Source organism: Strongylocentrotus purpuratus, unplaced genomic scaffold, assembly GCF_000002235.5.
Source record: "Strongylocentrotus purpuratus isolate Spur 01 unplaced genomic scaffold, Spur_5.0 spur5_scaffold_20, whole genome shotgun sequence".
NCBI lineage: Eukaryota > Metazoa > Echinodermata > Echinoidea > Camarodonta > Strongylocentrotidae > Strongylocentrotus > Strongylocentrotus purpuratus.
The window spans coordinates 27,855,871-27,879,146 of NW_022145606.1; the positions used below are offsets into that span (position 1 = coordinate 27,855,871).

Here is a 23,276-nt window from a genome sequence, read left to right on the forward strand (position 1 = left end):
TGATAATAATAATGTTTACTGTCACTGAAGTAGTGAAGAGTGCAGCGCAGACGCGCGACCGCGACCGATAGCACATTTATCTTGATCGATCGTATATATATGACGTCATCCATGGTATAGTGCTATGGAATAGTGCACTACACCATAGATGACGTCACGGTGACATCATAGCAATGGTATGTTTGGTCACGTGATGCTATGTTGACAAATCACTGAACAGGATTTCATTGATCAAACATATAATATTACCTAGATATACGCCAAGCGGTCCTGATTACGTGCTTTGGCATTCGAGGAAGTTCTATTTACAGTGTATCCATTTACATCACCTGGGTGGAGAGTGTCAACTGCAGATTACTGTCTTGACACAAGACATTGGAATATTGTATTCTATCCATAAAAGGGTAGGTGCTCTTGGTATTACGTTATCAAGAAATGGCGGGTACCATGTCGTGCTAAGAAACTGTACATTACTCTATCTTTATACTTCTCTTATACTCTTTGATAGGAAATCTTATAAATTAAAGGGCAAAAATACACTAAATCTCATGTGAACTTTTGCACATAATAATAGACAACCAAAACCTAAAGATTGCTTTCGGGCAGCATAATGCCTTTGCAAAACTACCTATTTCCGGTCTTGATTAGTTCCATGTCAGTCATTTTACCACCGGTATAGATTACTTATGCAATGAAACAGTTCAATGTTCTCGAAACCTTTAGTGTTCAATGTTCTCGAAACCTTTAGGTTATTTATCAATTGATAAATACAATGGAAAGGGGATTAATTGTGTGGAATAAAAACTGAACATTTCATATCATCACTATTATAATAATCACTTAATTTAGTTTCTCAAGAGCTGCAGCAAGTGATAGGACATCAATAAAGGGGACCTTAAGATCATCTTTCATAGACTGGTAGAAAGTTTGTGGGACTGTGACCAGTAGTTTCTTCAGTTGCAATAACTGGGTTCCATTGAGAGTTTTCAAAGCTTTGTTTATACGTGCTGTGACGTTGTTAGCTGCCAGCCAGTCCTGGACCTTCTTGGAATCCCATCCGGGTAATTGAGATTCCATCGGAGGTGGATTCAGTTCTAGCTCTGGGGACGAGGAAGCTTTCAAGGAAAATGGAGCACAAGTAAAGAAACGAAATTCATTTTAAAATACACACACATATACATATATATATATATGTATATTACAAAATATCTCAAAATAATTATAAGCATAACAACCAACATAATTATCATTGGCCATGAAAGCTGATAATTTTTACTCGAATTAATATGCCTTGTTTTTTCCAGCTTGTTAAATTGTTACTCACTTATATTTACATTCTAATTGTAAATATACATGTTATTACTTTTAACAAGGCTAATGCGTATTCATATTCATATTATGCTATAATTATACCATGCATTATATTAATATTAAGTAACATGCATAAGTATGAAGCAAACTAGAAGGGGTGTTATTTATTGAAAAAAAATATCTACACAAATCTCACAAAGTAGCCACTCATCACGTTATCAAGGACCAAAAAGAAGGATATAAACTTATTATTATTATTATTATTATTATTATTATTATTATTATTACAAAGATATATTCATATATTCATCAATTCTGTTCGCTCCCTCTCTCTCTCTCTCTGTCTAATGCCTTGGTCACAAATACCCTTACGGGCTGCTACGAACGCCGTACGAACAATTTTCAGACCATTTCGTAAGATCTTCTTAAGAAGGCCGTACGAAACAAGCGTTCGTAGACCGTTCGTAGACCGTTCGTAAGAACGCAGATTGGTCGATGGTCTTGTCCAAGATTTTTTTTAACATCGTACGAAACCCTCTCTTCGTAAGGCGGCCGTACGAACGCCGTATTTACATCGTAAGAACCACGCAAGATCTACGTACATTTCGTAGGGTCAAGGGACAATTCTAGAAGCTTCAAATTATTACGATGACCGTAAGAACGCCTCAAGTTGTTCATAGAGGGCTCTTACGGCGTTCGTAAGAACGCCCTACGAGCGGAGATTCTTATGGTCTTCGTACAAATGACTCATGGCGCTCGTGAGACGTTCGTAAGGTGCTCGTAAGATGTACGTACACAATTTATGCAAATGTTGAGTTTTAACGGTTATAAAGCCACACTATGTTCATAGTGTTTGTCGGGGTGCATCTCCTGTCGAAGAAATATGGGACCAAAGGGGAAATCTGTTAGAGGGAAGAGAGGGAAGGGAAACAAATTTAAGGAAAGAGATGAGGAGGAAGGAGAAAGAGGAGGAGAGCAGCAACAACAATATCAAGCAGAGGCGCCGGAAGTGGGGGGGGGGGGGGAGGGGCAGGGGGGCAAGAACAAAACCTGAATTGAATCACATATAAATTATATTCTATTCAAAGAAAAGGAAAGTTAATAGGGATTAAATTTCGTATACGTTCCGCTTGCTCCTACATTTTATCAATGGAGGTTTTTATAGAATATGCGATTTGGGCATATCGTGGAAATATTGTAAGAGGATGGGAAAGTGTTTTTTTATTTTTGTTACTGTAGTGGTGAGAAGACATGAGCCCCTAAACAGTGGCGTACTAATGGGCGGGGTTATTTCTAATTCGATACCAGCGATTCACAAACGTTGGTGAAATGACATGATTTTCCGGTATTTTTTCTCATTTTTTTGTGTAAATCATATCTGTTTATGCGTTTGTTTGAAAATTACTAATTCCCAAATTAACATAAAAATTAGCCTAAAAATATGCTTATTTAGAAGCCTTCATGTCAGGGCCTGCAGAACGGCGAGGCTCAGGGCTCGAGCCCCCCTCACTTTTTTAAAAAAGAGAAAAGGAAAGAAAGAGAGAGAACAAAATGTGTGACCTACCAATGTCACAAATGAGATATCAAAATATGCTCATCTAACCGTAATTAGATGCCGAAAACCTTTGAGCTTCCAGGGGCTTAGCCCCCTGGACCCCAGCAAGGGCCCTAAGACAGCCCCTGGATGCTCATCTGACCGTAATTGAATACCTAAAACCTTTAAGCTTCCAGGGGCTCTGCTCCCTGGAACCCCCGACAATTAGTGACCTGCCAGTGACACAAATAAGGTATCTAAATATGCTTATCTGACCGCAATTTAATGCCTAAAAACCATGAGCTTCCGGGGGCTTAGTCCCTTGACCCCCGCCGGTGCAAAGCCCCCGGACCTCACGCCAATTTACGCTACGCTCGCTACACTCTAACCTGATCGTTAATACTCCACTTTGAAAAATGTTCCGTGGGGCCTGCATGTAACATGTAGGCCTAGGAGTGGTGGTGATGCAAATTTTCCTTCTGCCCCCCCCCCCCCTCCTCCAAACGATTTTGCTCATTACGCCACTGCCCCTGGAAGGTGAGCCCCCTGGAATTTTCGCCACCCCAATCCCAAACTGCTTTCGGCGCGCCTGATATCAAGAAATGATGGCCATATCGGAAGCGACCAGGAGGAGGCGGTGGAAGATGACGACGACGAGGAGGAGGGAGAACCATCAAGATGGCAGTTTGACGGCGATGAAGATGAGGTAACGGGGAAACTAAGAAAGGAGAAGTAGTCCTACGACTTTGATGCCACCCCAGAGCAAAAACTTGTTGACTTCTTCGGTTAACATGACTGCTTTTATAATAAAGGAAGTAACAGATATGCTAACAGCAAGTTCAAGAAACATTTTATGGAGTTGCAGTTGCAGTTGTAGTCTTCTTGGCAATACTGTCATCGTGTAATATCAAACTTTCAACAGTCATAGAATTTTCGACAGTATACGGCAGCGCTTTTTTTGCAACCCGAACAAATAGGGAAAAAAATCGTAAGATCTTCTTACGAATGGCTTGTGAATGCCGTGAGTTAAACGTACGACCAGCTTGCGAGAACAAAAACTCGTAAGATTGGCGTAAGTCTGACGTAAGAAGAACACAAGGCGTTCTTACGAAAAACGTACGAACTCTGGGGCCATTGCATAACCGTAAATCTTCGTTTCTCAAGAAGGTCTTGAGTTGTTCTTGCGAATTAAACGGCGTTCGTACGAACTCTGTAAGAAGGACGTAAGAAACTTTGCCCCATCTGCGAATCTCTACGAACTCTGAAATTCGTAGGAACAGGGAGATTCGTACGAACGAATCGTTCGTACGAACATTTGTGACCGTAGCATTATATATATATCTCTCTCTCTCTTCTTTCTCTATCTCTCTCTCTTTTATTCTCTCTCGCTCTATCTTTTCTCTCTTTCTATATATATATAACTCGCCCTCTCTATTCATATAGACCTCTCTATCTGTCTCTCCCCTCTCTCTCCTTACAGTGTAAGTAACATACCGGAGCTGCTTTAACGTTCTGGACCGTTTCTTTCTGCACTGCGAATTCTTTTTCGATGATGCCGGAGAGTACCTCGGAGACATGCTCGGGTTGCTGAACCATGTAGTAGATCTTCCCTGCCGTGATACCGCCTAGCCAACCAGAAGCTTTGAAGTCATTCACCTTCACAGGTATAATCTTCTTCTTGCATTCGTAAGCATAAGACGCTTCTGAAAATATTATATAATTTTTTAATATTTTTTTTTGAGAACGTTAAGTTCGAGTAAATGGTAAATGGTCTAGGCAAAAAGTGTCTGCTGGCGACTTCTCGGTGAAAAGGAGTGTGATTTCGGCATTAAAGTGTCTTTTAAAAGGCAAATTATGATATTAATAGTTTTAAAAAAGACATTTATCCGAAAACATAATATGCACTAGATAACCCCAGAACGTTTCCGGCCATTTAATCATTCCTAATTATGAATACAATGAGATTGTAAGATCCTTAGTTGAAGGCCAAATACAAGGACATTCCCGCAATGACGTCAAATTTATCATCAAGCCTCGTGACCGTGTATAGCCTTTTTACGAGGGGTGTAGCCCAGCAAGCGTGAGATCTATGAACAATCGATGGTTATTATCATTTGTTGGTCAATATATAGATTTTCTGAAACAATGGAGGCTGGAATATTAATAAGTAGAGGTGCATTCATGTTTTGAAAGGCTGTGTTAGTTGCGTTCGAGTGGCCCTTTAATGATATTTCCACCAAGCCTCGTGTCAGCGAATTATGAGCTTCTGCACATGAACACTGAGTACCCTCTCCCTTTAAGTCAACTGACATCAATCAGAAGAAGAGGTCAATCTTTTCTTACCTGTACGGCAGTCTTGACTATCTTGGTAACCACGTGTGATACAAGCTATGATCATATCAGCATTCTCTACGGCTTCTGCCATGGCACCAATTTTATCACCCACTGAGACAAGAAATAACAAGAACAAGAACAAAAAAGAAACAAATTGGAGGATCATGAAAGAAGAAGAAAAAGAAAAAGAGACAAAAGAAGAAGAGGGAGAAGAACATAAAGATAGGACAAGAATAAAGGGGTAAAAGAAGAAAAAGAAGAATACAATAGGGTAAAGAAAAATAAAGAAGAAGGAAAGAAGAGAAGGAACAAAAACAATGGTTAATCAAGCTCTAGCTTTGGGGATAGTTAATATGAATTATACGTTATTACCAATAGCCATGTTGGTCCAGAAGTTAACGCTCAAATAAGAACATATTGTTAACAAGTTAATTTCCTTTAATCACCTGCTCGATCCACCTTAGGAAATTACCAGCTTTTAAAAAAACAGACAAGCATTAAAGATATTAAGAAAATGAAAAGTGTCATTCTTCCTAAGAGAAGTGTATGCAGATAAACTTACTCATGTGGTCTTCATCCATCCACACGTTGTAACCTCTTTTGCGCAGCTGTTTCTTGAACTCTCGCATCACAGGTTTGGATGGGTGTTCCCATTTGTAGCTGAGCATGATGTGTCCACTGGACTTCGCAGTGTCCGACGGCGCCCTCTGCTGTGAGTCGACATCTGTTTTCCCCTGCGTCAGGCCTTCGGGAAGTTTGGATTCGTAGATCTCGAAAAGAGCGCCCATACACGCATTGTGGAGTTTTTCATTTTTACTCTTGGAATTCTTCTTCAGATCTTGTTTGGTGATAAAAACAAATATTATAACGTCTGTTTAGAGCCAGAAGGGCGTTAACTTATGACCTGTAACACATACTTAATGACGCCCTTTAATCTCTAAAAACAAGACATGCTTCCTTTGAAATAATTTAGAAGAACATTCACTTCAACGTTTTATGTTATTTAAGCCCATGCTGAGAATATTCAATCTTAAAGCTCCTTTTCATGAACTGATTTCGTTCTTTAATCATTATAACAACAATCATTTAAAAAACATCCCATCCCCTTCCCCTCCCCCATATTTGATATGCATAATATTGTGGCGGTTATCCAAATATGTTCAGTATTAACCACCCGCCTCCAACAGTTTCTCATGCCTTTGGATGCAACTTTAAGCAAATGATAATCCATCATAATAATCTAAAGCCGTGTTTACGTATGCAGTTGTTGGCATTACTCTCGCATATTATCATGATAAGAAAAATATAGAGAATGTTACTGTTAATAATACTCTTATCTTGCCGCAGTTTTTCTTTATTTTCCTTGAGAAATGCTAGTCTCCAGATCCCGTTGGCGGCAGAAGTCTTTGCCTCCACGGAACAATCTCGTTTGAGAAAGTTAGCGAGGATAGGAATGCCTCTCTCTTCTACTATGAGCCGTTTGTTGTTGTCATTGATTGCCAGGTCATTTACAGATTGAATTATCTCCTCTGCATTAACACCAATATCGAAGCTCCCCCTGACTGACTTTCGTTCTATATATGCTTTGTGTTCAGGATTGTAGAGACATGTATTCAACTGCGAAAGTAGTGATACAATACAGGTGTAGTTGGTGGAAAGCTTGTCAGCCTCTTCTTTATTAACCAGCTTTGCCAAAGTCGTGAATGCTATTGTCTGTGTCAAGCTGTCTTCCGACTCGCCAAACTTTTACAAGGCAGGCACGGCCCGGTGATGCTTAGGAGCCAGAGACGGAACTCTCCTGCATGCGTTTTCCAATATGTTCATCGCATGAAACATTATGTCATCTACCCATTTGTTCATCGCCTTATCACTCTCCACGAGGTGTAGAAACCAATCAACAATCAAAGACAGGCACCCATCTTCTTCCATTTGTAAACAGAAGTAATCAGACTGGTCCGTAAAGTTCATGGCGGAACCAATCAGTTCGCTATAAAATGTAAACATTTGTGTGGTCTCATGTGATAGTTGTTGTTGTGGATCAGCGTCTTTAATCTTCTGTAACATAGCTCCCCTTTTCCACGTATAAGCAAACATTTCGCAGTAGTCGGTGTCAATGCCCAAACCATCCCCTACAGCGGTCAGATCAATTTTGCTGTTTTCTGAAACTGTTTCGATGTCTTTCATCATTTTAAGACACGAGGTGCATGGAAAACCGTTACAGTCCTTAAAATGCTTGATACTGGCTTTGAAAAGAGTTAGCAATGTTCTGATCTGGTCACTGAACTCTCCGATCCGAAATGTAAGTCAATGTTTTTGAGGCACCGTCGATAGTAGGCAGAATCGCCACATTTAAAGTGTTCGCCTTTCCCTTGTGCTTCAGTGCAGCAACCGCCTTCGGTTGTGCAGAACATCCAACTATCTTGACCGGCGAAATCTGTCTAGTACTCGCAGAACATCCCATGTTTATGACGAACCATCAGACACTGTCAAATGAATAATGTAGTGTATTCAAATAAATACATGATAAGGTAATGCTGGTATATACCAAATTAGGAATTCCGTGATGAAGTGAAATAGATATCGACAAAACATACATATTCTGTATCAGGCATATTTACATCAGCATATTCTTATTTTTATTTTCACCATAATTATTATCATCAACACTATCACCATCATCAATATCACCATATTTAACCTCCCTACCCCGGTCTGTCACGCTATCAAGCAATCGCTTAATGTAAAAGCCCTTCTTTTGTTTGCAAATTTCTTAATGGTATTGTCTTAATGGTAACAAGTTGTCTTATTATCATGATATATTATTATATTGTATACACGTTCAAAAAACTTGTTGTATTTTGTGTAATAGAAATGTTGAATTGCTAAATTGTATTCTGATTTGTATGTTGAAGATGAAAAAAAAAATCAATTAAATAGTTTCTGATATAATTCTCATTGTATCAATTCCCAATGACATGTGTATGTTAAACAATTAGTTATCCCTGATATAACACAATTACGAATAGATATCTGCATTTTAAAGTATTTCATCATGCATTTAATCGACCACAACCTTTACCTAACTTTAAACCAAAATATGATCATAACCTAAACATTAAACCTTAATCTCGACATCAATACTATTCCTAAACATAACTTATACCCACTTGCGACCGTGACCATTACCAAAAACCAATTAGCGACCATCTCCCTAAATCTTAAATCTAAAAACCAATAGCGACCATAACCTTAGTGAAAACCAAATCGTGACCATATCTCTAAACCTTAAACCTATAATGTAACAGGGACCATATCACTAAACATAACTCGAAACCCAATAGGGTCCATAACCTTTAATCTAATATCGTCAATATCTTTGAACCTAAGTTAGAACCCCAAAGTTACCATGAAGACTACCCCTGACCTTTGACGGATTAAAGCCCACTGCAAGTATCGTGAGAGCAACTGGTTGATCACCTCGCTGGCTTATTCAATTATTGAATATACAGGGTAGTATGGCTAGCCCATAGCAGTATATTGTCGCAGAATAGAAATATGATCAACCCCTTACCGTGCAGACTAATTAAAACTTATATCATCATCATTCATAACACAAGATACGTTTATCTTTATAAAATTGGAATATTCTTGATATTACCTGCTCATACGATCGTAGATCCTGTTTGTGAAAGCTTTCCTAAAGGAAAAAGAGTATTACAGGATTTGTACCTATATGAAGGTGTTCAAGTAGAATTATTGCATTATTCTACGATAAGTAAAATGCTTGTAGTCCGTATGTTCATAAATGATTGCCCTTGTCATATTACGGGCTACTGAATCAATTAACGAAGCGCCGCTGCTTGTGCACTGATTTGGAGAGTGTTAGTTTGTGACAGTCCCATGGCAATGAACGAAACCATTATATTGATTAGCGCATGATCGAATTCTTATAAATGAATTCTGTCGCTGAGGGCTACAGTGATTAAAGTTATACTGCAACGTTGCCAATGGTTTAAGAGAATAACTTACATAATATTTGATCACCAAACCTAGTGTTCGGGGCCCTAATACAAAATATAAAAAACCAAGAGAAGTAGCAAGTGGATGATATAATGGGGAATTCCATTTTATATGGTCCATCTCTTAGAAGGAATGATGATCAGTGTGATTGATTGGGACCTGTAGACTTTTGTCTTCTTCAAGATATATATATATTTTGTATGACTTTACACGTCATAAGATTTAACAACATAGATAAACACTAATGAAAATATAATGATCATATAAAATAAAAGTGAATAAACTGATACCTTAAAGAAGTATGTGTGTAACAGTAGTGTTAACTTTGGTAGAGTACATTCCAACCCTGTCTTCTGAAAGTAATTCTTCTCATCATTGTAAAATATTCCTGTGCAAACTCTGCATCTGCCAACCGACCGCAGCAGATTGCAATACGCCCTTCAATGACCTTTGAAATCAAGGTTTAAACAATCTAATAATCTTGCCAAGTTCTCAAAATTAATATTTCGATTTGTATGTCTGGGCACAATATTTACATATCCATATCATGATATTGTAGGCATGTGTTTGTTGACAGTTGGCAATTCACATGAATCATAATTATAATGTAAAGCAGTTTTTCTTATTACAACAAACAAACACAGTTTTAGGGTAAAATATTGTCGGGGCAAGTAGTGGAATTTTTTTAGATTAAGATGGTGACATATATCATGTGATTCCTCCTGTCTGTGTATTGGATTGTGAGACTTAATGTTAAGGTTTGTGCAATAAATAAGCATTGGAGGACCATTCTATTGTATTGTAGGTGTGCTGTGCATAGAACTGACAATAGAGTTACAGGTATAGAGAGAGACAGAAATAGGGAATAGAGAAGGGAGGACGGGAATGATAGAGAGAGAGGGAAAGAGAGAGAAAGATAGAAGGATAGAGAGAGAGAGAGAGAGAGAGAGAGAAAGAGGGTGGGGGCAAAGGTGAAAGAGAGAGAATAAAGAGTAAGATAGAGAGATAGAGAAAGGAGAAGAGAGGGATAGGAGGAGATAAAACAATATAGATTGAGGTCAAGATCGAGAGCGTAACAAATTAACCACACAGTACCCTGGCTGGCTCACAAACAAATTCAACATTTGTGGAGTGGCGGCAACTTTGAGTTGGTCCTCTACTTGATTAATGAGTTATGGATATCTATTATAATGATCGTATTGTGCATGTCTATTGTGTAGGCTCTATTGGTTTTTCCCTCTTTTCCCCTTCTCTTAACCCCCCCCCCCCCCCCTTACAACCTTCGCGAGGGACCAAAGACTAGGATCAATGACGTCAACATGTTTCATTGCAGGTATCGGCAATCATGATCGAATGCTCTCTTACTATAGTCATTATTCATTACAGTTTAAAGGTAGGGTTCAGCGACAGGTGGAAATAATTTGTGAGCTTTTTTAAAATTAATTTCATGTTTGAGTGGGAGATTATCGTATAAAAAATTGCCCTTGATAAAAGGATGGCTCTTTAAATACTCTCACATTTATAAAATAAGACAAGTAACAACCAAGGGTTATAAACCAGTTATACATCATACATGTTAGTGTAGTCCCATATACCAAAGTATATGTACAACGCATGTAACTACCAACAAGACTGAGTCAATATCTTATCATTTTGATTCCAAAGTCTCACAGCATATACCAATACGTTTGTCCTTCAAACTAGAAATGTGTATAGCTTCCACACAGTTTCTTTAATACACAATATAATAGCATTACCAGATTTCAACTTTATTTATATAAAGAAAACTGTTACCACGTGAGTGGGTGGTTGTTAATTTGTTTGTTTTGTTTAAGTTTGCTTTGTTTTGGTTTTTTTAAAGTCGGTTTGATTGTTGTGTTTTATTTTGTTTTTGTTCTGGGTTTTTTTGTTTCATTTATGAGGAGTGTTCATTTATATTGTGTGCGATGTTAAAAGAAGTAAGAAATTAAAGTAATTCAGGAAAATGTTGTTCTTGGGCAAACGACGTGATACGCCTATCCTCTAGGTCATCACAAGGGCAATGCAAGTAACGAAAATACGGATTATAATATATCGATTACTGTTCTCATTGCATGTTAAAGTACATTGTGTTCTTTCATCGTTGGTTGCTGTAGTCGATTGTTCATTAAAAAAAATCAATGATATCAGTGGCAATTGTTAATTCACCTCCTTGAGGGTGATTCTAGTATTCTGTAAAAAAGATGGAAGAGGGATAACCGGGGGGAAACCCTCCTCCCACCCCCGGCCGAATAAGATTAATATTTGTTGATAGCAACCGTCGATGTCATGAAAGAATGGAAGGACCAACGCGACTAGTATGGCACAAAGCCCGCGAATATGGCTCTAAGCCCCTGCAAGCAAAATAAGTGGCAAATGTTTGTAACGATGCCAGGAAACTGATGGGTTGGTTCTATTCTAAAGTCTGTGGACGGAAAACAAATTTTGAAGCTCACGATTGTTTTAATTTCTAGAGGACCTATACAACTTGTTTATTCATTGTATGTTGGATAGTTCCCCGAAGGAGGCACTTGCAAACTAGATAGTTGTCCGTGTGTACGTCGCAATCCGAAACAATTGAGATTTTCATAGAGTTGGTTATCTCAGATTTTAAAGTCTCTTATTATTGGTCCAATGTACTTCAAATTTTCGCCATTATGTTTCGCTTGTTTTTCTACTTCATACAAATAACCTCATAACTAAGGTTGGATTGCCTTTAATTCACATATATACTTCACTCACCCCGCCAAACTTGTACAATGTTTTTGTTCAGTCTGTCGGTGTGCTTTCGGTCTGGTCAGTGTAACTACCCCTGTCCCCCTCCCCTACCCTCCCGGCCCGCCCCTGCCCCTACCATCTCTCTCTCTCTCTCTTTCTCTTTGTTTTCATCGCCCGCTGTTTCTTTCAATCTAGCAACCCAGGTATTGTGGGGTATTACAATGACAATGCGATCAATCAAACATTTTCGTTGAGAAAATGTCACAATCATACATTCACCAAACATAATTCCAATATCTGTTTGAAACAAGTCTATTCCGTCATCAAAAACTAAAAATATGGAAGTTTATGAAATTCTTTGTACACACCCACAACAACAAGTGAGTCACCCTTACTCAAATTGATGAGTCACTGGTTTGTCCGTACAGCGAAACACTTGAAGGATCATGTGAGTCACTATGACTCGATACAAATGAGTCTTATTTATCTAAGAGACTCATTTGTATCGAGTCATAGTGACTCACATGATCCTTCAAGTGTTTCGCTGTACGGACAAACCAGTGACTCATCAATTTGAGTAAGGGTGACTCACTTTTTGTTGTGGGTGCATCATGACATAGACCCCCCTACTCCCTAGGCCTATCACACACATACCATACCATGCCAGAGTCACTGTCCACATTTGCAATGGAAAATATATCCTAAAATATCACATTTTAGCGATGTAATCGGTGGTCCCGCTACCCGAATCTGAAAAATCTACTTTGTACGCACTAAATTAAGCCTTAACTTGAGATTTATTTGTCACCCATACTGTCACGAAACAATCTTGAATTAATTCGTTTTACATCAAATAACAAGGATAGGAGTTTCGTTGTATAAAACAATGATGCAAGATCATGCATGTTTTCATTCGACACGGCTTCGTGCGATACAGTAGAATCTATACACTATGAACATGACTGACAATGAGAGCGGACAAAATATACATTTCCTCAGGTAGACAAAGGAACATCCCTTCACAGCTATTATGTAAAAAAGTGAATATGCATGTGACACCTGTTCTACACATTTTTACATAATAGCAGTAAGGGATGTTCCTTTGTCTACCTGAGGAACTGTATATTTTGTCCGCTCTCATTGTCAGTCTTGTTCATAGTGATAGTTAAGTTACACACAGCCTCATCAACTCGAGTGCGGATATCGTAAAATGAACGCATGCATCATTTGTATAATAATCAGAAGATTCAGCCCACGAATCCAGTCATAAAAATCATCGTTTAAAACCATATGAATAATTATGCGTACCAATTTTTCACTAGCTGCAGTCAAAACTCTTCTGAATCCAAGATATAAGATGGCGAACGTCGCGTCGTCGATCGGGAATTCAAATATGGCTCGAGAATGCGCATTTTGGATGACGTCACGAAAGCATGCGCGCGCATGCATACAGCCTCACTTTCAAGTTGACTCACTTTTTTCTTCTAAAATGCTGTTATGTCGATCTTGACTCATTTTTTACGACCATGTGAGTCAGTCGAAGCATTTTGCAAATGCGTCAGCTCATGATTGACACACTGGTGAAATATAAATGAGTCAATAGAGACTCATTGGTTGTTACTAATGAGTCAATTTACACCTGACTCACGAAAATTATGCTTAAATGTGTCAAATGACTCACTTTTTGTTGTGGGTGCAGAGAGAACTGGAGAGGAGCTCGCCAAACACGTCACAGTGTTGACAATTCGTGTTTCATTGATTACAATTTCAAATATTTATAGCTCTTCTATTCTTAATCGAATATTGTTCAAATGCCACTTATTTGTTTCTCTCATTCGTCTGCTGAAATTAAACCCAAGATAATTGTATATGTATGAAAAACTGTGTTCATGTGGCACATGCACATTGCTTTACAATGTTAGGTTTTGGAATCAACAAAAGGATAAGAAATTGGCCCAGTCTTACTAAAAAGTCACTTGCACTGTTAATACAAATGTATAGGGTACATTATTAAGAGCATACACAAACATGTCGTATGAAAGTTGGGTCCACAAACTTTACTTGTTACTCGTCATATTTCGAATGAGCGGGCGTTTTGAAGACCCATCCTTTTTAGGTATATTTTCGAATATTACTCTTCAACACTAACATATCAAATTAAAAAAGTTCACCAATCATACGTCACCCATTCCCAGCACTCAATCTTCCTTTCAATTAATGCAACGTTTACAATTCAGTAAAGGGTATTTGTGTTTTTGTTGTTGTTATTTGACTTTATTTCACACAAAAAGACCAAATATTCAAGGAAGCATCGTTAACACTATGTAAATTAAACCACTGACCTCCGAATTTGCGTATTACCTATATAAACCACACTGTGCCAGCAAGGCAATGTGCTCAAGATTTCGATTATTCTATATAAAATTTTCAGATAATCATATAAATATATAAAGATGAATAAAGTTGCTGAGCTGTTTGTGACAATATCATGCATACTTCAAATTTAAAATAAAAAATCGATCAAATATATTTATTTTGATCGAATTAATACGTTTCATAATACAGGTTGTTTTCTTTTTAGATCTTGAACACTGAGGGTAGATTTTACAACCGATTTGATGTTTCATGAAACCAGGAAAAACAGCAGTCGATACAAAGAAATTGTGTGTTTCAATAATTCCAGCAAATGCATAAATCAACATTATTAGGAGGATGACACAGGTGTATAATTAAATATGCAACTATAACAACTTACTGTGACATCATATGCAATTGATTGGTCAAACCCAGTCACGTGTGCGCTTCAATAAGTTCGACTATCCGGTATTCGTATTTTTTTATTTTTGAACTCGTTTATTTTTCAGATTATATTGTGGGAAACGTGAAAATCATGCAAATCAATTCGAAAAATGACAATCATAAATGCAAGTACATAGACTCAAATAACACGTATAAGCAGTCATTCTTCAGGAACAAATTCGTCATTGACAACTAACAAATAGGTGTGGTAACCACAGGGTAAATGATTAATTATCAATCTATCAGTCGCAACCCCAACAAAATTATCCCTACCCCAAAATAATGTAAACTATGACGTTAATATCTTCACAGTACATGCATATAATAATAAACGTTTTAGGGTTTTCTCATACCACATTATATATCCTGAAAGCGTCTTAAAAGTATAATAATGAACATTACTTTAATAATTCTCCAATTAAACAATTGTTGCAATTGAAATTGGACTCTAATCCGGTCTCTCTCAGCTAATCACTCTGCATCTACAGCTACAAACACATCCTCTAGCTCCTCAGATCACAAAAACTGACCTGGCACGAAAAGTCCGATGATCTTAGAATGATTGACCAATTGAAATATTGACCAGAAGTCCATGACAGTTTACCTCACAATCAATATCTACAAATATAAATCATTAAAATGTTTTTACAATGTATAGATAATGATAACTCATTGAATTTCTTATACAAACAATAAAGTATTCCCAAACGGCAAAATCGTTATACAAACGATACCTGCACCAAATAGTGCACATTGAATATGCAGTACTAGGGAGTTGGAACGGGAAAAAAACTTAACCTTCCCCACATTCTAGCATTCTGGTATAACATTCCTATAATTACCACACAAATATGAAATGTACCACTATTGTAAATGCCAGCTGTTAGCACAAATATATATCACGTTTTGTCTAATTGGATGTAATTCTGAAATAAAACCACAACTTAAACATAAACAGTTAAATCTAAAATCGAATAATCTCTTGTCCAGAAATCATTTTGATCTTTATTTTCTGAACGACATCTTTTCTTCCAAATAACAATAAACATTTAATAGAAATGTATTTAAAACCTTTAACTTTAGTTCAAACATCAATGTTTTCTACAACTAACAATTAAGGAAAACAACTAACTTTTCCCCAGATAAACATGTGAAACACAACACTAGGGCAAAACTCAGAAAACACGCCCTTGGACACATAATATTACCAAAGCGTTAAAAGATTCACTGTGTGCATGATATGTACATTGCCAGATCAGGTGGATTTTTACCTGCGTGTTCACCTGTACCTACCACGACTACTCTTATCGAAATATCCTTCCTCTCCCGGTTTGAACACAGTAACCCTCTGAATTAACACAAAATAAGTATTAAACATTTATAGAAACCTTATCAACTCATTTGAACAAAATATATACAGCGTTTGTCAAATATCAATTCTTCCTTTCTTCGGAAACAGAAATAGATGATATTACCATTTTAAGTTTTAAAAAAATAATGTGATTTTATCACAAAATTGAATTTTATCCAAAAACATTATTTTCCATCTACTAAAATGGGGGAGGTGTCTTTGTATGTAAAGTTCGAGAAATGTACAAGAAAAATATATTGTGCATAGGAGAGACTTACATCTCTTTTCGGTGAAAAGTTATAGCAACCCAAAGTTATTGATTTGATTTTCCCAAAAAAAGATATTGTTGCCCTTACGTTTATTAATTGTATGAAAATAAGTATCTGTATTAGTGTAGTGAGGATGTGTTTGATGAGTTTGAATCGAGTGTTAAAGATTAATGTGAAGTAAAACCTCAAATCATTATGGATTTGGTGTCTCATGATAGATAACAAAAATACCTTTAAGTTGATATCAATTGCATTGTTATGGTAGTGTGTTGAATATAAATTTTGAGCCGAATATTTTGTTTTCTTTTTTTTTACCTCATCGTTTATTAATTGAATAATAATACGTACATCAGAGACACAAAATTATCTCGATTACAAAAAAAAAACATGAATTATACTTATATCACAAAAGGAATTATACTTTTTTGTTTAACATAATCAACATTTTTTTTCACATTTGCCCTCCATAATATTTCCTTTAAGTAAATGTCGAATATATTTGTAAAATTACCTTTTCTTTTTTGTGTAAATATTTTTTTGTTTTGCCTCATCAGAGGATTTATTGATTATATATACATGGTTACATTCAAAGATACAATACTACAAATAAAATTTACATAATCGCAAATACATTATTATTGTCATAACAGAGAATTGAAATTAAGTTTTGCTTTGCAAAGCAATTGAATCATATTTAACAAACAAATTATACTGATAGTTTTGATTCCCTTTCTTTTGTTTTTTTTTTTTTTTTTTTCTTTTCTTTTATTTTCTTAAATAACACCCAACAGTTATTTTGGTAAAAGCTTTCTGTTCATCTTTAAGTTTGATTTACTTTCCATTCTTTTTGTAATTTCTCTATAGAGATTTTGTTTAGAAGCAACTTTTCTCTTGTCTATCCCAGTTATATTTCGTTGAACAATCAATTTATAAATGGTCCAAAATGATATTGTAAAGAATAATATACAATGACTTTCACAATCTATTTTGAGTAGGTGTTGGATATTGAGCGTCAGTATCCTTACTTTGTATATATCTCTTAATATTTCTTTGATATGTTTAATGAAGGGCTCAATTAGTTTGCATTCTATAAATGCGTGATTCATATCCTCTTTTATATTACATGTTGGGCATACATCGTCATTGGATATTCCCCATTTGAAAAGATTACTTCTTACTGGCAATAGGTTATACAGTAATTTCAAATTAAACTCTCGTAATTTGCTTTCTCTAATTTGAGCAAGATTACGCTTGAATACCTTAGACCAATCAATATATACATTAAGTTTTTTTTACCCAATAAAGGCAACATGTGTTAGTTAATACAGTTCTCGAAGGAATGAGTTTATAGAAACGATTGCTACTTATATCAGTAACATGTTTTACCTTATTTGCCACCAACAGATATGGAACATTGTTTTCATGTTCTTGTCTAGTATAATCATGCATAAATTCTTCTTTTAAACTATTGACCCATACAGGAGGTATCGCTCGTTTAAGTCTTGCATAGTCAAACATTGCATTGCATTTTCGTTTGGAATGCACCTGCGATTTAATATATTCTGTTGACCGAAAGCCATCTCTCGTAAAAAGGTCTCCTAAAAATACTAGACCACTGTCATACCAGCCTTTATAAAAGAGCGACTGATTATCATACACCACATGTTTTGTTTGTGCCAAATAATCTGATCTGAAACTTTAACTGGTTCATGTATAGATATACAAACATCTTTCACTGTAGTGCAGTATATAATCATTTCCCATGACTTTAAGATTTCTACGTAAAATGACGGAATTTTCTTTTGAACTAGAATATCATTAAGTGTGGTTATATTATAAGAGCAGTTCGGCAGTAGCTTGATGCTTCCCAATAAGTTAAACCAGTAAGAAAAAAATGTTTTCCATGCTCCATTACTCTCATTGAAAAATCTACCTAACTATTTTTATACCGCCTTTACTGTAGTCTTCAATAAGAGAAACCCTTTTGATTTTTTCTGTTTTCCCACTCCAAATAAATTTGAATATAATGCCTTCTATCAACTTCAAAAAGTTTGGAGGGATGGAATCAACCATGATCAAGTGAGTAACTTGGCTAAGTGCTAGACTTTTCAGTACCGTGACTCTTCCAAAAATGGTTAAGCTTCCTTTTGTCCAGCTATCAAGAATTTTCCTCATTTTTATTAACTTCTGCTCCCAGTCCATCTTTAGAGCTTCATTATTATTAAAATATATGTAGTGACCTAAGTATCTTATAAGTTTGTGGGACCATTTCAGATCATGATTCTCTAAATTCCAACTTCTATCAGTGTCTCCTAGCCATATCATGGCTGTCTTTTCTTTATTTATTCTTGGACCTGCTACTTCGCCAAACTGATTCAGTTCATGTAACATTCCATTTAATGAAGTTTCATCCGGAACAAAAAATAATGTATCGTCGGCATATTGCAACAACTTTAGTTTAAGGTCATACTCGACCATTTCTATTGGTTTAATAATATTATTTTTTCTCACTTTGTTTGCCATGAGCTCGGCAGATAAGATAAGTGCTGACAATGGACGTCCTTGTCGTATGCCTCTTTCAACATCAAAACTTTTGGAAATCCAACCATTAACCAATACCGAACTTGAAATATTTTTATATAGGGCAGAGATCCATTTGCGAAATGACTCACCAAAGTTAAACTTTTCTAGACATGAGTTAAGAAATTGTATATCTAGGACATCGAATGCTTTAGAAAAATCTACTAGCATAATTGCTCCAGTTTGACCATTTTTAGTAAAATATTCAATGATGTCTTTTGTCAACCTTACATTACTGGCTGCCAGACGACCTTTTATATAACCTGTCTGATTTTCATGTACAATTTCCCCAATGACTTTCTGTACCCTTGCAGCTAAAACCGCTGCCATTATTTTATAGTCATAATTGAGCAAAGTGATTGGTCTCCAGTTTTTTAAATCATGAGCATCACCTTTCTTGAATAACAATGTGATGAGCCCTTTCTTTTGTGTGTCTGACATAACTCCTGTTGAATAACACTCATTCAACGCTTCAACCACCAATGTTTTTACCTATGGCCAAAACAACTGATAGAATTCAACAGAGATTCCGTCTGATCCCGGTGTCTTGTTTTTCTGCATTGCAAATACTGCACGTTTACATTCCTCTTCGGTAATTAATCCATCACACAATTCTTTGTTTTCGTTAGATAATGGATTAATGTTTTGAAAACCAATATAATTGCTCATATTCTTGGTATCATGCTTTTCTTCTTTATACAAATTGGAATAGTACTTTACAACCTCTTCCCTAATCTCTTCATTTTTGCTAACGATTCGACTATCATTTCCACGTTTTAATTGTGAAATTTCCTTTTTCTTTGCATTACCCTTTTCTAAACCCAAAAAATACTTGGTACTTTTCTCTCCTTCTTCCATCCACCTAATACGAGCTCTGATTCCAGCTCCTCTAGATTCATGTCTATAAATCTTCTCTAACTTCTCCTTTGTGTCGGTGTACTCTTTTTCTATTTCTTTATCAGGTACACTGACATCAATTTGTTTTTCAAGATCACACAATATCTTGTCTAATGAAAATTTATAATTTTTCCTATCGAGTGCTTTTGTTCTACAGAATTGTTGTGAAAATTCACGAATTCTAATCTTGAACATTTCCAACCTTTTTGTGAGGAAGGGTATTCATTTTCACAAAAGGAATAGATAATTTCTGAAACTTTCATTTTGTAATTTACATCATCTAAGATATCGGTATTCATTTTCCAATACCCTGGTCCTCTTTTATTTTGTTTGATACAAAATTTAAGTGTTATAGCATTGTGATCAGTTCTGATGGCAGGACGGATATCAGTACATAATGTGTTTACCTTCATCTGTTTAGATACAAGCCAAAAATCCAATCTCGAAGCCCTCTTGAGAGATATGTTTCTCCATGTGTATTGCTTGATATATAAATGCATTAGTCTCCAGACATCGCATAGAGCATATCTTTTAACAAACTTTTTGAGGTTTACGGGTGTCTTGTAATATCTGTTTTCCGTTCCTCGTACATCGTTGTGCATGTCTAGCACACAATTCCAATCACCCCCTAGAATTAATTCACGGTCATGGTTATAATGTTTATTTATTTCAGAATTTAACTTTCGAAAGAAACCTTCCCTATGTTGCTTTTGAGTGGGCGCATACACATTTATTAGCAATAAATCCATATCATGAACTTTGGCTTGTAGCATCAAAAGTTGACCATTTAGCATACATTTTACTGCAATAGTTTGTACATTTAATTTATCATTGAAACATATTGAGACTCCTCGTGAGTGATTGGTTCCATGAGCAAAAAAACATGGACCATGCCATTCACTTCTTACAATTGTTTCAATATCTCTAGACCAGTAAGTTTCTTGAAGGAAGAGAATGTCTGATTTCTGATGTCTAAACCATCGAAATATCTGGTTTCTTTTTATTTCTCAAACCGCGTATATTTAAACTAATAACATGACAATTTACCATTATAGAAAATATAAGAGATAAACAAAATTACTACACACGATACTAATCGTAGATCTGCTCTATTTCTTCTTTGGTGTTTTTTTCGATGTATTTGGCTTTGGTGGTTTTTTCGATGTATTTGGCTTTCGTGGTTTTTTCGATGTATTTGGCTTTGGTTTTTTTTCTGTCTCGTTCTTTCCTTTCAGGGGATGTTCCAATAGCTCTGGTGATTCGTCTGATATTTTTGACACATCGTCCACTCCTTCTTCATTGCTCAATAATTGTGATTCCTCGCTTGACGTGTCTATTTTGCGTATATAAAAACATAAGAAGCTAAATTAATTTATAGATTTTTAAGAACTACATATTTTTAATTTATATAATCACATTGGTTACCTACCACTATATCACTTTATTCATTTTTGTCATTATCAAACACTACTTCTGTTTTTGGAGAAAAAATAAGACCTTGTTCCAAAATATTTGTGAGTACTTACAGTCATAAAATAAATGATAATGGTTTTTGTGCATTTGCACTTTAAACAACAATCATGCTCAGATCTTTTGAAACGATATAGATATTCTGCATAGGCTAATTAATTATAGAGTTGTTTGAAATTAAAATGTTTTTTTTTTTTCATTTTGATATGCCCCTACCTAGTAATTGGCGATTTCGTTATCATAGTTTTGTATTGAAGTGTTTTTGTCTTAAGCTTATTTCCTCTGTCGCCGAACATAATATTCTCTCTAAAAAATGTACAGTTTATGCGTTCGTGAATGTGGGTGCGTGTTAGCTGTTAACTGTCCCCACATGGCTTACTTTTTATTGACGTTACTTACAGTTACCGATTAAACCTCCCAATTCAGCTGCTCTCAGAACGTCATGTAATTCAGCCACACTACGGGTTGATCTATCCGTCCATTTCGCAAGGCATTCCCTCGTTGCCTCCTTATAGTCGCTTTGGTACTTTGTCAAGATATTTCTGGCCTCGTTGTGCTTGACTCCAAGCTTTTCGCTAAACTGGTCGTAGGCGTAGGCTGGAACGTCCTTTGCCACGTTATTTAGCATTTCGTCGCTCACTTTCCTATTCAAATAAATACAAGAATATACATGAGTAAAGAAATCAAGATCGTAACGTTATAAAACCTTCGTCTTGTGACGGGACTGTGTTCACAACATTCAGTTTCAATGCAACTACTTTTATTATTGTGTATATTTTTGGTGCAATTTTACCATGTATTATTTCCTTTATAAAAAGGGCAGCTTGTAGCAATTTCAAATCCATATTGTATTCACTATATAAATTGTTATGTACTCTTAATTAAAAGTTCTTAGATTATAATGTTTGTAATCCGATGAAAGTGTATTTCGCACGACGTGTATTTCACACGACGGCAATCCAAACGATGAATAATATCGTATACCAGTTATATTACAACAGAATAGATTTAGTCTCCAATCAACATTCCCATAAACAGAGTACCCTTTCATGTACATTGAAACTGTCAATGAAACGACTTTATTAATTTAAAAAAAAAAAATTGAATAAGAGTAAATTTGGATTTATACTAATATGAATAATAATATGATACAAGTGAAATAAATGTATCCATGTCTTTGACGGAGAGATCATCCTCATAAAAGGTTGGTTGTAATAAAAGCAGAAAATGAGAGAAAAAAGGGTAGAAGTTTGACCAATATCTGATAAAAAAAAATAGGAAAGTTATGAGTTGCTAAAGTTCACACCGGTGAAGCACAAATTGGCAACACTGTGACGTATTTTGCGCGGTCCTCTCCTATTTTCTCTGAACAGAACATTTCATTTCCATTCTGTTTGTTTACTTATCGATGATGGAACAAAGTTATTTCATACAGGGGTTGCTTAAAAACCTATATGCAATAATTGTATTTAGAGTAAATGTATGATCGAAAATTGGCTTTAGGTAAAATATATTGGCCCGAATTCACAAAGCAAGGTTTGAGCTCAGACCAAGGTTTGAGCTCAAACCTCCTTTTGTTTCGCCAAACCTCCTTTTGTTATTTACAAACCTGGTTTGAAAATAACAAAAGGAGGTTTGGCGAAACAAAAGGAGGTTTGAGCTCAAACCTTGGTCTGAGCTCAAACCTTGCTTTGTGAATTCGGGCCATTGAGTTTGTTAGTAAAGGGCAAACGGGAGGGGAGCTCGCAAGATACGTCACAATGGTACCAATTTGTCTTTGGTTGATCGCACCTTCCAAAATTCCAAACTTTCTTATTTTCAATCGTTTTTTCTCAAACTTTAACTGACCTATTTACTTCCCCTTTTACAGTCAGACCGCAGCCGGTGCGAAAACCCTCTATTTTATTCAGCACGTATGCAAGAATTTACGTGTCTTGCATACGTAAATTAGTAGTGCAGACGGTCTTCCCGATCG

The 23,276-nt window shown here is 36.1% G+C and overlaps 1 protein-coding gene across 1 annotated transcript; it reads right to left on the minus strand.

Moving 5' to 3' along the window:
• Window positions 1-840: 840 nt before the first annotated feature.
• LOC105440236 lies at window positions 841-21,929 on the minus strand. The gene is made up of 5 exons (XM_030993817.1): window positions 21,701-21,929; window positions 5,742-6,017; window positions 5,189-5,290; window positions 4,324-4,548; window positions 841-1,115 (listed from the first exon to the last, which is right to left on the minus strand). Exons 1-5 carry the CDS (start codon window positions 21,927-21,929, stop codon window positions 841-843), a joined length of 1,107 nt encoding a protein of 368 aa, XP_030849677.1.
• Window positions 21,930-23,276: the final 1,347 nt, after the last annotated feature.

Coding starts and splice junctions, on each gene's coding strand:
- LOC105440236 (XM_030993817.1), bottom strand. CDS start 21,929: ATGCTAAATAACGTGGCAAAGGACGTTCCAGCCTACGCCTACGACCAG. Junction 6,018..21,700: donor GGGAGGTTTAATCGGTAACT/GTAAGTAACGTC, acceptor TCACCAAACAAG/ATCTGAAGAAGAATTCCAAG. Junction 5,291..5,741: donor GATGGATGAAGACCACATGA/GTAAGTTTATCT, acceptor TTCTTGTCTCAG/TGGGTGATAAAATTGGTGCC.